Source organism: Mastigoproctus giganteus, chromosome 8, assembly GCF_048544385.1.
Source record: "Mastigoproctus giganteus isolate SK-2022 chromosome 8, ASM4854438v1, whole genome shotgun sequence".
In the NCBI taxonomy this organism is placed as follows: domain Eukaryota; kingdom Metazoa; phylum Arthropoda; class Arachnida; order Uropygi; family Thelyphonidae; genus Mastigoproctus; species Mastigoproctus giganteus.
In genome coordinates, this window is record NC_143582.1 from 167,264,786 (window position 1) to 167,279,529 (window position 14,744).

General features: G+C 37.3%; 1 protein-coding gene across 5 annotated transcripts in view; it reads right to left on the minus strand.

The window, feature by feature from the left end:
• The window catches only part of LOC150081989 (circadian locomoter output cycles protein kaput-like), a 269,964-nt gene that overhangs the window by 195,161 nt on the left and 60,059 nt on the right, over positions 1-14,744 (minus strand). For 2 of the 5 annotated variants that reach the window (XM_090379038.1, XM_090379035.1), the window contains exon 4: positions 13,654-13,836. The exons of the other annotated variants lie outside the window; for them this stretch is intronic. In XM_090379038.1, the coding sequence (XP_090235164.1) occupies positions 13,654-13,676 (23 nt within the window). In that variant the 5' untranslated portion in view covers positions 13,677-13,836. The remainder of the gene's footprint in view (positions 1-13,653; positions 13,837-14,744) is intronic. 5 annotated transcript variants of the gene reach the window in all.

The window sequence follows — 14,744 nt, forward strand, 5'->3', positions numbered from 1 at the left end:
TGTACAAGGCAATGGTCAGGCCACACCTAGAGTACTGTGTACAGTGGTCTGGAGGCCTCATATCAGGAAGGATGTAGAGTTGCTAGAATGAGTACAAAGAAGGGCAACAAAGATTGGTGAGGGGAACAAAGGGGTGCTCTTACCAAGAAAGGCTTAAGTTCTGCAAATTTCAGTGCCTGGAGAGGAGGCACCCACGAGGTGATCTGATTGAGGTGTATAAGGCCTTGAATGGGTTGAGCAAGCTGTGAAGGCTGATGGGATTCTTCCTCTTGCTCAGACTAAGAACCTGAGGGGGCACAGCTTCAAATTGAGGAAAGATAGTTGTAGAATAGATGTGTGGAAATTTGCCTTTAGCCAGCAGGTAGTTGATTGATGGAACAGGCTTCCATTTTTTGTTGTGGAAGCTAATAGCCTAAATAAATTTAAGGCTGAGCTGGACAGGCATTTGGAACGAATGGAGGGGTGAAATGGGAGGGGTTTTTTTGGCTGATGCTGTATAAGCTTGCTTTCTTGCATCGTATGCCTCTACTAATGCTAATTTCTCCCCTGGTGGTGAAAATTTGAACTATTTTTTTTTTCTTCTACAAATCGCTTTTCCCAAACCCTAAATGACATACCCACCGACTGTTACAGTGCTATCTCTAACCATTTTGACACTAGGGTCTCCTGAATAGAGAAACTTATTTTATATCCACCTGGTATATGCACAATCACACACAAGCTAGCATTCAGTCTCCCAAACATACTTTCACACACACACACACACACACACACACACACACACACACACACACACACACACACACACACACACACACACATGCAGTGTTCTCTACAGAAAATTTTGCCAGCCAGTTGGTATTATGAAGTAGCTGGGTGGGAAAGTGTAATACTTCGCAATATTATAAAATTTTTTGTTAATTATAAATGTGACTTAGCAATCCGGAGCAAAAATTAATTGCATAATTTAACATTATATGCTCCTGTTGCATTGACCTCTATCGCATAGTATGTTTGAATTAATATTGATCGAGATCAGTACCACACAGTACTGCCCAATTTGCTTAAATTCACCAGGCGGTGCGCAGATTCGATAGGTACTGGGGAGAACACTGATATAATCAAAGATAGACAATCAATTACCCATGCATACAATACATGTATATTTAGACTATGTCAGATATTACTTTGTTTACACAGTTCACTTTTACATTTAATCCACGATATTCACTTTTAATTAAAACATGCATTTGTTTCTACACAATTTGGGGAGGGGGGTAATATTTTTTCAAGCCCATATCGACACAAGCTCACAATTAAATGCAACAACACAAACACAAATAAGAGCTACGTGCAAATGCACACTGCTGTACACATTTTCACTCCACACAGAGGAGAGCTCTCCATCATGTCTGGCAATGCAGGCATGACTGAAAGCTACCAGTAGGCACACACCTACCATATACATTTTCATTCATTACTTGTACATACATAAAGATGGAGAAACACAGACCAGAGCTGTCAATCATGTCTAGCAATGGGGAACAGAGAATCCCAATCAAGCAAAATTGTCATGCAAACCTAATTATACAAACAATAATATGCACACAATACATACAGTCATGCTTTCAAAAATAAGCATACTAATAGCACTTAAACTAAGCACTATAAATCCATAACATATATATAGTTAATATAACACCTGAATTAATTATAAAAACATATAACATTACAGTCAGTTCTGATATAACACGCATTTTGACAATGCAAATTTGCTCCAACATGACTGATTAGGGAACAGTGCGGGTATAACATGATTTCATCTGTGAGTGACATCAGGGGAACGCAAAACCTGGCACCAAGGTGAACATAGCAACCTGCACAGCAATACATACAAGTTTATGAAGCTTAAAAAATGTTAAATGTGTGAAAACTATATTTCCCATTTACTGTAGTTGTATTGGTTCAAGACACACTGTTGTCATTCACTGTATTCACTAGATATTATAGGCCGACTCATGTTTTTGGAGCTCATATTTTTCAGTTCGAACAGAAATTTCGTGAGGCATGATATTGTGAGTAGAGGAGTACATTTCTGGAGGTCACTACCATAAAACAATAAAAACAATTTGCAGTTCCCGGTTTATTGGGCTTTTCTGTTATTGCAAACTAATTATAAACAGGTAGTAAACTCAACCTTATTGCATTTGCGATAATACTGATAGTTGGAATTCTGTGGGTTTTTACTTTATTATGGAAAAATGTGTTTCTCCTTCCATGAAATCTTCAAATCACATAAAAAACAAAAATAAATTTTCAGAATCTTCTGTTCATTCCTATTTTTTAAGCTTCCTATTTTTAATTCCCAAAATTGTTATTGCATATCTAACTTGTGCATGCCGTGTTCGTTGTTATTGATTGCTTATCTTTTTTATTGTTTTAAATTTTATAATCAAAAAAAAAAAAAAAAAAAAAGCCAGTGAATAGAAATATTAATTAGTATGTATATATTACAGTGCTGTTTTTACTGTAATATTTATTGATTTATTAGAAATTTAAGATGTTTAAACCTGTGTTAGCAATTTTATTGGGTTTCTAACTTTTTTTTTAATGTTTTACTTACCACACTGAACATGTTTTTTTTTTTTTTTTAAGTGCTCTGCCCCATCCCTATTTTTCCCATAAGCCCTGTTGTTTTTAATGTGCAAAATGCCATAATGCGGTGATTTTTAGGAACACATGTACTGCGTTATAGCAGAACTCGCTGTATATATTTATAAAAATATTCACATGAAGTTATTATGTATAGAGGACAAACAAAATAATATATTTTATAACATGAACATTTTTGCTAAGTTAGAAACATTCTAACAGACCAGTCGCATTCGGGTTTTTCCCTGTCACTAAATGCCACAATTAGGTAGGAATGTCTGCCTAAGTATGGGGAGAGGGGGTCACAGTCTGGATTACAGCATGGTTGCTTCTCCTAGTCATCTGAAAAGCTTTTGAGCAAATTCAGAGGCCAAGTAATGCATGTCATCAGAGATGAGTAGTTCCTTATCTACTCAATTCATGGGTCCAATTTTTGCCTAAGTCTACATTCTTGGAGATGATAAATGGGGCAATCATAAAGGACATGGGCCAATCCTCATCAACTCGACAGGTACATTTGGGATAATGGGTAAGACCCAGTTGACATGACTCTGCACTTAAAGAACCATGTATGGTTCCTTAAGTGCATTCAGAATCTGCAGATAAAAGACCTACTAGGTGACAGCAAACACAATATGTTGATTTGGGATTTAATTGGAGATGTAGCTACTGTAAGAGGCAAGGGAGAAGGCATTTGCTTTTGTAAAGGTGACTACAGTGTTTTCAGATAGTTTTTAAATTGGTTGCAGCGAAAGCAACTGATGAAGTTAACAACAGCAAATTTTAAATGGAAAGCATTCAGGGATGTTATTGTAGAAGCTACTAGGCTTTTTTTTTTTTTTATCAACTAAGAGATACAGTTCAAGGCACATACCTAAATGGATGTCAGATGAACTGATGAGACTCATGGCAACAAAGAAAAATGCATGGAATGCTTATAACTTATCAGGTAATATAGCTGCTACAGTAAATATAAACCAATCTGCAACAAGAACTTCTTTACAGAAAGAAGTCTTTGTTGCAGAAGGAAGTAAAGAAAGTTTGTAAACAGAAGCAAGGTTTAAATCACATTGGTCCATTAAATATAAACAGATTAACAGCTGATGATCAAGTTGCCAACAAATTAAATGGGTACTGAAGCATCTGCATTCACATGTGAAGAATTTTTTAGTAATGGGGGATTTCAGAAGTGAGTCAAATTCTCGCAGGAAGCCAAATGATTTTGTAATAACTAAGAGGAAAGTAGAGGAGAAACTGTTGAAGCAAAATGTAAAATGGGCACCTGAGATGAATGGGATTTATCAATTTGTATTAAAGGAGGCAGCAAAAGAGGTAAGAAACATTATGAGAGCATCTATGGATGGATTCAGGTGAGGTCCATTGAACTACATATGTGCAAATGTATCACCAAATCACAGGGGGGGGGGGAGACATAAGTAATTACAGACCTATTAGCTTGATTTCTGTTTCTGGGAAAATAATGAAGTCAGTGGTTAAAAAAGTAATGCAGGATCATAAAAGAATGCAGTTATATAGCAGTCACAGCAAAAGTTTCTTGAGGGGCAACCTTGTCTGACCAATCTTACTGGATACTTTGACACAGTAACAAATGACCTGGATGCAAAAATAATGTTGAAATCATGTACTTAGATTTCAGAAAAGTATTTGTTACTGTTGAAAATAAAAGATTGCTATACAAACTGGAGCAGCATGACAAGTTGCTGCTATGGATAAAGGGATGGTTGAATGGGAGAAGACAGAGTGGTTATCAATGGGCATTGCTCTTTGTGGATTAATGTTATTAGCAGATTCCCCCAGGATGCTAGGTCCATTGCTTTTTTATTAATGTTAGTAATGGAAGCATATCAGGCTTAATGTCTAAGTTTGCAGAAAGTACAAAGGTTGACAGGGTAGTTAATCTCAATAATCAGAGTATGCTACTGCAACGAGATCTAGACAAATTATGCAGATGGGCTGAGAAGTGGCAACTGAAGTTAAATACTAACAAGCAATTACAATTACTTCATATGGGAAGCAATAATACAGCTTAACAAACCAGCCATGTGGTACCGAACACTCAGGGCAGTGGTGAATGAAAAACACCTGGGGATAAGTGTGCAATCAGATATGAAGTTCTCTAAGCAGTGCAGACAGGTTTCTGGGGTAGCATATGGGGTTTGGTCAATTATACAAAGGAATTTTGCTAGCAGAGATAAGGTGGTGATAATATCAGGGATATAAATATTGTATAAGGCAAATGGTTTGGCCAAATCTTGTTTATTGCACACAGCTCTGGAAGCCTCAATTTAGGAAGGACATTGATCTGCTGGAAGGGGTGCAGAGAAGGGCAATAAGAATTAGTGAGGGAAACAAGTGGCCCCCTTACAAGGAAAGGTTTCAATTTTGCAAATTGTAGTATCCGGAGACTACGCACCCACGAGGAGATTAGATAGAGATGTTTAAGGCCTTGAACAGACTGAGTAAGCTCAGTGCTGATGGAATCCTTTCTCTTGCTCAGACTACACACAAGAGGGGGCATAAATTCAAATTGTGGATGGATGGATGGTGCAAATCGGATGTGCATAAATCCACCTTCAGCCAGATTTGTTGATTGTTGGAACAAATTCTCATGGAAAGCATTCTTTCTGCAGAGGCAGCTGTGGTTCTGCAGAGGCAGATAGTTTTAATAAATTCAAGGAATAAGTAGGTAAACTGTTAGAGGGGACAGCCAGGTAAAATGGGAAGTGTTGCCTTTTGTTCTTTTCTCTTACTGATTCTGTACAAGCATGCTTTTTCTTCATTTACCTTTCAGATATTATATTATGGATATTACATTTCAGACAAATTGGGATATAACTTTAATTATTGTTGTTACTATTAACAACAATAATAAAAACAAGCAGAAGAAAGCCCTAACAGAATTAAAGGGAATGAACCCCCCCCCCCCCGACAAAGACCATGTCCTTCCAAAGAAGAGTAAATAAAATCTTGTGGCAAGTCACAGACCACATCAATCAGCAAATAATACCACATTACGTTGACAACAATGGTGCAATGATGGAGGACATGCACACAGTCATATACTGTGATGCCGTAATAGCCACTATGATTAACAGTAGAGAAACAAGAGACCAGAAGAAACGAAATGCACTTGGTACCAGTACTCATCACAGAGTGGAAAAATCCCATAAGGCAAAAAAGTAATGATGATAATAATAATATCTAGGGAGTAAGGAGTCCAAGAAGCGAGTCTTCCTCATCCAATCCATTGGCCTAGAAGCTCTGATGTTGATCTGAACTATCCTGCTGCAAAATAATATCTGCTTCCATATATTTAATCTGGTACAGTAAAGAGCTGAGGCATATCCAGAATATCACTCAGGGGAGGTCCCCACGGACTGGAGATGCGCAAATGTATCGCCAATTCACAAAGGGGGATCGAAGGGTGACATGAGTAATTACAGACCAGTTAGTTTAACTTCTGTTCCAGGTAAAACAGTGGAGTCACTGGTTAAAGATGCATGGCAGGATCATCTAGACAAGACTGCAGGAATAATTCAGACACAGCATGGGTTTGTTAAGGGAACGTCTTGTCTGACAAATTTGAGGATATTATGATGTGGTTACAAAGGAACTGGATGCAAAAAATAATTTTGATATCATATACTTGGATTTCAGGAAAACTTTTGACACTGTTGCGCATGGAAGACTATTGTACATATTGGAGCAGAATGGTATTAAGGGTAAGTTGCCACAGTGGATAAAAGGATGGTTAAGTGAGAGAAGACAGAGGGTGGTAATCAATGTGTGCTGCTCTTGGTGGACTAATGTTATTAGTGGAGTCCCACAGGGTTCAGTGTTGGGTCCACTGTTGTTTCGTATATTTATCAATGATATTGATGAAGGTATATCAGGCTTAGTGTTGAAGTTTGCAGTGATACAAATGTTAGCAGGGTTGTTAATGACAGTAATGGCAGTATGCTACTGCAACAGGATCTAGAAAATTTAAGCAGATGAGCTAAGAAGTAGCAACTGAAGTTTAACCTTGACAAATGCAAGTACTGCATATGGGTAGAAGTAACCCCAGAGAAAGTATCAACTGTGTGGTACTACACTTAAGGTGGTAGAAAATGAAAAAGACCTGGGAGTAATTGTGCGGTCAGATAAGTTTTCTGAGCAATGCAGACAGGCTGCCAGGTCAGGTCATGGGGTTTTGTCAATGATATATAGGAATTTTGCTAGTAGGGAAAAGGAGGTGATTGTCCCTCTGTATAAAGCAATGGTCAGGCCATGCCTTGAGTACTGGGTACAGGTCTGGAGGCCTCATTTTAGGAAGGCTGTAGATTTGCTTGAGCATGTACAGAGAAGGGCAACAAGATTGGTGAGGGGAATGAAGGGATCCTCTTACCAAGAGAGGCTTTAATTCTGCAAATTGCAGTGGCTGGAGACTAGGCACCTGCACGGTGATCTGATTGAGGTGTTTAAGGAATGGGTTGAGCACACTTAATTCTGATAGGATCCTTCCACTTGTTCAGATTACGAACCTAAGGTGGCATAAATTCGAAATAAGAAAAGACAGATGTAGAATAGATGTGCAGAAATTTGCCTTTAGCCAGCGGGTGGTTAATTGCTGGAACAAACTTCCATCTGTCGTTGTGGAAGTTGATAAGTTAAATAAATTTAAGGAGGAACTGGACAGGCATTTGGAGGCAATGCTGTGATTTTTTTTTTTTTTTTTTTTTTTTGGGTGATGCTGCATAAGTTCATACACTTGCTTTCTTGCATCACATGCCACTACTACTAATACATCTAATTAGCACTTTTAACTATTGTCTTATAAAAGAACCAACTGCCTCGTTATGGGAACTGCACACTATACATTACTTGGAACTATCCTCTCAAACAACATGTGGGTTTCAGTGCCCTGAACCTATACCTATTTACTGCACCACATACACATGAAAAGTTGACTCATCAGTATAATAACACTGTCCAAGTAGCCATTGTTTTCAATCTGCCTGAGCATGTCCACAGCAAAGTCTTTCAGGTATATATTATTCACCACATTACTAACTTCCCAAAAACAGTTAAGTATGCCAGGTAAAGAAACTCAAATAGATGGAACTTTCATGTGCTTACAGTTCCAATAGTTAAATATATGCCTAACATCATCATCAACCATTATCAATCCACTACAGGATGAAGGCCTTTCCAGTTCATTCTGTTTTGTGCAATGGCCATCCATTTACTACCCACAAACTCATGAATTTCATCTGTCCATCTCCATCATTGTCTTCCAGGTTTTCTTCTAGCCCCCTCTTGGGTACCATTCTGTTATTCTCCTAGTCCATCTGTCATCATGTCTTCGAGCTACGTGTCCTGCCCAAGATCATTTTAGTTCTTTAGTTTTGATAAGAATGTCCTTTACTTGAGTTTGCTGCTTAATCCATGTGTTTCTCTTCTTATCTAACAGTCTGATTCCCAATATAATTCTTTCCATTCTTTGCTGTGTTGTTCTCAGCTTCTCTTCCATTCTTTTGGTGAGTGACCAAGTTTCACTTCCATAAGTCATGGCAGGTAATATATATTGGTTCATTATTTTACATTTCAGACAAATTGGGATATTGCTCCTCAGTATGTGACTATATTTCCTGAATGCTATCCATCCAAAATTTATTCTTCTCTTGACTTCCAGCCATTTATCATTATTTATCATGTAAAGCCTAGTAGCTTCCAAGATATGTTCTTTGAATGCTTCCCATTTTGAATTTGCTGTTGGTAACATCATCAGTTGGTCCCACTGTATAGAATTTAAATACTGTCTCAGTCCATCGTAGTCGCCTTTACGGAAGCAATAACCCTTCCCTTTACCCCTAATGGTAGTTACCTCTTTCAGTAAATCCCACTTCAGCACACTGTGATCACTGCCACCTAGTGGTTCATTTATCTGCAGATTCTTAATGCATGAAGAATCACTGCTGATAATCAAATCAAGAGTATTACTCCCTCTAGTTGCTTCCTGAACATGCTGATGTAGAAAACAATCATCCAATAAATCCACAAAAGCCCTGCTAGTGTGTGAGTAACCAGCCCCCAAATTCCAGTCAATATCTGGGATATTAAAATCTCCCATTATAAGACTCTCTGATTTACTGGCCCACTCTATTTCCCTGTACAGTTCCTTATTATACTCATCAGAGTCATTAGGCCTATAGCACACTCCTACTCTCAATTTTGATCTCCCAATGCTTATGTCACACCAAACTGACTGTCAGATGAACTAATGAGATTATCACAGCTGATTACTTATCCCAGATAAGTATATGACTCCACCTTTTCAATCACTGCTCCTTCAATCATTATATCCCTTTCTGTGGCATATTTGTTCATCATTACTTTTGTTTTAGCCATATTCATCTTTAGTTCAAAATCCTTACTAACTCTGCATAACTCACTAAGATTTTCCTCTAATTCTTTGGGATCGTGGCTTATGACCACAATGTCATCTGCAAATCGTAAATGGTTTAGGTCCTATCCATTCACATTGACTCCTTTCTGCAACCAGTCTAATCTTCTAAAAGCGTCCTCAAGGGCAGCAGTAAACAACTTTGGAGATATTGTGTCTCCTTGTCGAACTCCTTTCTCAATTTTAAATTTGCTACTGTCTTTGTCTAGTCTAACAAAAGAAGTAGCGTTCTCATATTTTCTTTAAAATCATGATATATGGTTTTCATAATATAGGCATACATTATATATTTTAATATATAATATATGCCTTGTCTTTCCAGTGCCCGAAACATTGCCTTATGCTGTATGGAGTCAAATGCCTTTTCATAATTCACAAATGCCAGGCATAATGGTGTTTTATATTCATTTGCTTTCTCCATTAGCTGTGACATTACATGAAGGTGATCCATAGTTGAGAATCCTGTCGTAAAGCCAGCTTGCTCTTTCGGTTGATTCTCATGAAGTATTCTTTCTTATCTGTTAGTAATGACCCTTGTGAACAACTTGTAGATGTGGGATAACAAGCTAATTTGTCTATAATTTCCAATTTCTGATTTTTCTCCTTTCTTATGCAGCAAAACTATGGTTGCATTATTCCACTCCTTAGGCATCACACCTTTTCTAATGCATTTTGTGAAGAGTCTTGCCAGTTTTTGTGCCACATCTCTTCCTCCCAATTTTAACAACTCTACAGTAACTTCATCTTCCCCCGGGGCTTTCTGATTCTTCATTTTCTTCAATGCATGTTCTACCTCATCAGGAAGGATATCAAGTTTGACGTACGTGTTACTAATTTGCAATCCATCTTCCCCACTGCTGGCATCATTCCCGGGCCCCCCCAGAATTCTTTATAATAGTCTTCTGCTATTTGAATTATGCCTTCTCTGCTACTTATAAGTACACCATCGCTATTCTTCAATTTCAGTATCATTTTTCTTTCTGTATTACTGCTCATGGCTGCTGATTTAAGTCCTTTGTTTTCCCTTAATGCTTGTTCTGTGGGGGTGGGGTTTTTATCTTTATTTTTATATTTATTTATTTATTATTTTTTTTTATTATTGTATATTTTATTATTTATTATATATATATATATATATTTATATATCCCCTTATTAACCCCTCCCACTTTAACACCTGACTTGATTTATTTCAGAAAATCCCAGACTCTAGGGGACCCCAAATATAATAGGTATTCTTCCACTGGACTGGCTGATGTTCGGAATGACAGACAAACTCATGAGTGTTGAATATAACAATGTTTATTGGCATTATCATACATAATAAAACTTGCTACAACATCTAACTGAATACCATATTTAGTGGGAACTTGTTATCCTACTAACGTTTAAATGTGTATATATTGTGTAATCAACAACTACCCAATTCTAATACATATATATATATCATTGTGTCTCTTCATGTTCTACATAGGTTTCAGTAGGTCATGGTATTCACCACACACAATCCATCTCTCTTTACTCCTAAACAGTCCGTATAAATGAATATTCAACTACCAGCTAATGAACAGGCTATAAAATTCACTAAGTGTTCGTTTCCCAAAATTGTTAGGAAAATACATATATTCAATCACCTTTCCTTGTAGCCAGGTCAACAATCAACAATAATCAACTAAATTAATTAGTTACCTTCCTGTTCAGCCAATCAACAATCCCTTAATGGTCTACCTCTTTAATCAATCTCCACTCCAATAAGGTATACTCATTATAAATCAACATTCACAATAATTCAAATTTCAACTTCTAACTCCACACTAGTTAGTAATCCATTACCCAATTGTTAACAATTCTTAGTTACTTATTAGATCATTTCTTTCAATCAAATATTAATACAGAACTTCACTTCCAATTACAGACTAACTTATAAGAAACCTTATACCTTAATTACATTACTCTTATTCCCTCCACTAGGTTGTTTATCTTTCTTTATGTTTTTTTTTTTTTTTTTTTTGTAGTTGTTGGCGCATAGGCTTCTGTGGCCATAATGCACCTCCCAAGGTTTTTGCAGTACATTGATCCAAGCCCGAGGCAGGAATCGAACCCGCGACCTTTGGGTTGCCAGGCAGGCACTTTACCCACCCGGCTAGCCCGGTCGGCCTTTCTTTATGTATTACAATGGTACATTTATATATATATTTATTACTTAGACATTCCCTCCTAAATTTTATAGCGTTCTCCTATAGTCCTTTCCAATATTAAATTAGGTTCCTTTATTTTCAGTAATTTATCTAACACTTACGTAATTGACTGGACATTTCTCCCTGCTCGGTCTCCTTTCCTATCTGCCCTAGGCGTGGACTGGAATGCAAAAGGTTGCCCATCCGGGGAACACAATAATCTATCAGATGTTTCCCTACCGGGTACTGCACTGCTGGATTTAAATCAGGATCCTATATTCTTTCTTAGTCTGCATTGCGTCCGTGGACTGAAGTACTTTCCGAGTCAGCCAGTCGCTCGACATCTCATTTGATTAAATTTGCCTCTAGGATTCTCTGTGTGCGTTTCTCCTTTCTTCCTCCATACTGCATTAGCTTTTACAAGTGAACTTTCCTTCCTACTCTAAACTTACACAAAGTTCTTATCACAAATTCTCCCACTACAGCTTCCATCTACCCCAGGACTGCAGCTACCACCCAAACTAGACCACGACTCTTTTCGAAACTCCTCTCTATTTCCCTCTCTACGCTCTCTAAAATTCCCTCCGCTTTCTTCCTGGCCAATCGTTGACATTCACATCCCTTCCTTCACGATTCTTATTCGTCTCCTCTCCTCTTCCGTGGGCGTGTCTTCCATCCTTTATGTCAGAACTTCCGTTTGTCTAGCAATTTCTGGAACTTTCGCGAAAACCAAACGGAAGTTCCGGTCATCTAAGAAAATTCCAGATCCTCTTGTGACCTCATACTCACATCCATTACTACGTCGCCCACACCTGCTAGTAGTCGCACCGTGAAATTAAGAGGGTACTTCCGTACTCAGTGCCCTTTTCTCTTGAGTGTATGCCCCTGTCTTAAGTGGGATTTGTTTCGGTCTATTACAATTAACAACTCACTAAGGAATCCTTTACAAACGAGGGATATAACTTAAGCTGGGAGTGTCTGGAATAACTTTCAAATTCCAGTGTTTCCTAACACATGATATTTGAGCTGAAAACTGGCTGTTTACACTACAATTAACTCTCCCAATATTTAACAAGACTTTATTAATTATTATTGTATGGATGGGTCCTTACAGTTCTACTTTTCTTGTGTTAAATATTCTTATGTCCTCTCTGAGTCCCATGTAAAGTCTGAAAAATATCTTTATGAAGCAATACTGACTTAATTAAAATGAAACAAACAAGTATCCAAGAAATGTTGTAGTCTGGTATTTGAAAATACTAACTGAAAACAATCCTGATTCACTTTTTTTTTTTTTTTTTTTTTTTTTTTGAGGTTGAGAAGACAAAAGAAGATATTTGTTGACATTAGACTTGAACTTCTATAGACTGTAATTTTCAGGAAATATGTACGAAGGCAGGTTGTTCAAGAAAATGGCAGTTGAATGAATAAACGAGGAAGATGAAAAGTTGGTTCTGTGAGTTTGAAGTTGGACAGTAAACAGATGTTGGCTGGTGGTGGCAGTATTCGGACTGTTTTGAAAGAGAGAGCGGGAATTATAGAAGCCAATTCAAAATAACAGTGCCCGTGGAAGTATCTGTAGAAAAGGCATGCAGCAGAAACAGTAGATCTATGAGACAGCAAGTGGAGAGACTCTGCCAGAGATGAGTCATTAATTAACCTAGCTGAATGGAATCTAGAAGCCAGAGCTATTTAAACTATTTAAAAATGAACATGAACTATTTAAAAATATTGAACTTCAAATCAGTTTAGGCAATTCACATAGAAAATGCCAAATAGACAACTGAAACAGTTCTAATTCAAAGTAATAATTCTGAGGTGGAAGTTTAAAAATCTTTACACATATATGAACAGTACTGCATCTGTTAAAATCAATTAGCTGTGTCTGTTCATATTTGAAAATGTGTTTGTGCTGTCATAATATTATGGGTGCAGCATACGGTGATTATTAATGGTGGCACTTATTAGATGAATATGAATACCTGAATAAGTTTAACCTTGACAACTGAAATTTCTCAGACAGGTTATGAGATAGATGTGTTCAAGACATCACATTTATAATTTCTGACAATTAGAGGTTGTTTAGAAGAGGGGGTATTGGAGTAAGTGCACCTTTGGCCATATTGCACCATACATAGTTTCATTACAGATATATGAAAATTTCATTATATTTGCAACAATTGGAACAACCCATTTACAAAGAGGGGGGCTGGATAGTTTTTCACTGTGACAATGTGTACATTCTCTAAGGATATGATGCGAGGCAAATAAACAATGTAAAGGGTAATTTCCTATGAGTAAGAACATGTAGGTAAAATGAGTATAACCAAGCATTCTCTAGCAAGGATGATTCTTCTTACCTCTGAAGTTGAAAACTGCACATATATGACAGCCTTTGTTAGGATATGGGACTTGTGACCCTAGATGATCATATCGCTTTGCAGAAAATCTACCATGCTCATTCCTCACTATTTTGAAATGTCTTGGTATCCAAGTTTTACCATTTTCTTATTTTCCTTCAGTTGGAGCAGCTGATGTTTTATCTATTTCAAGATGGATTAAGAAAAAAGCAATATGTTCTGTAATACAAATCGTTGTACTTAAAGAATTCACATACATAATAGATTGCAATTAAGATACTCCACTGACATTTTTTAGATCTAGTTAGATTGCAAAAGTTCAGCAGTATAGGAGCTACATTCAATCAGGCAAGACAAAAAGATAATTATAAAGAATGGGATCACTGCTATATAGGTGCTATATTCAATCACACAAGACAAAAGGATAATTATAAAGCATGGGACCACTGCTGTATATTTCTGAACCACTTCTACATACTACATTGCCAAAAGCATCTGAACACTCCTGGGATTTGGGAAAAATGAATCACACCTACCATCCACACGTCAGAAATTGGTAGCTGCATTCATGCCAGAAGCAGATTAACAAAATACAGTGGATGGGACAAAATACAAAGTATTTAGAATAGTAACCTTCAATGAGGAAGGGTTTATCATAGGATGCCATATTAGCAATCAATATATTCGTACCATTGCTGCACCCGAGATCAATGGCAGCTAATATAATCACTACATGGAAATGTCATTGTGCCAAAATAGTCAGGAACATTTGGGTATACTGCAGAAATTGATAGGAGGGCACTCGGAGTGGCACATTAATCCAATCAATCCTCATCAAATATTGTCAGCCAGTAGCTCAAGGAAGATACGTGAGCTGGTATTACTATAAGGACATTACATAAGAAGCTGCACAGCATTAGATTTGACAGAAGAGATACAAACATCATAGCATGCAAATCAAATTGGCTGGAGCACAACCAGTCAAATGATCCCTGGAACATTAGCAAACTGTGTTGTTGACTAACATGGTTTCTAATCTGATGGCTGTGTTTTTCTCTGACAGATGCCTAGAAAACATTATTTATCAGAAT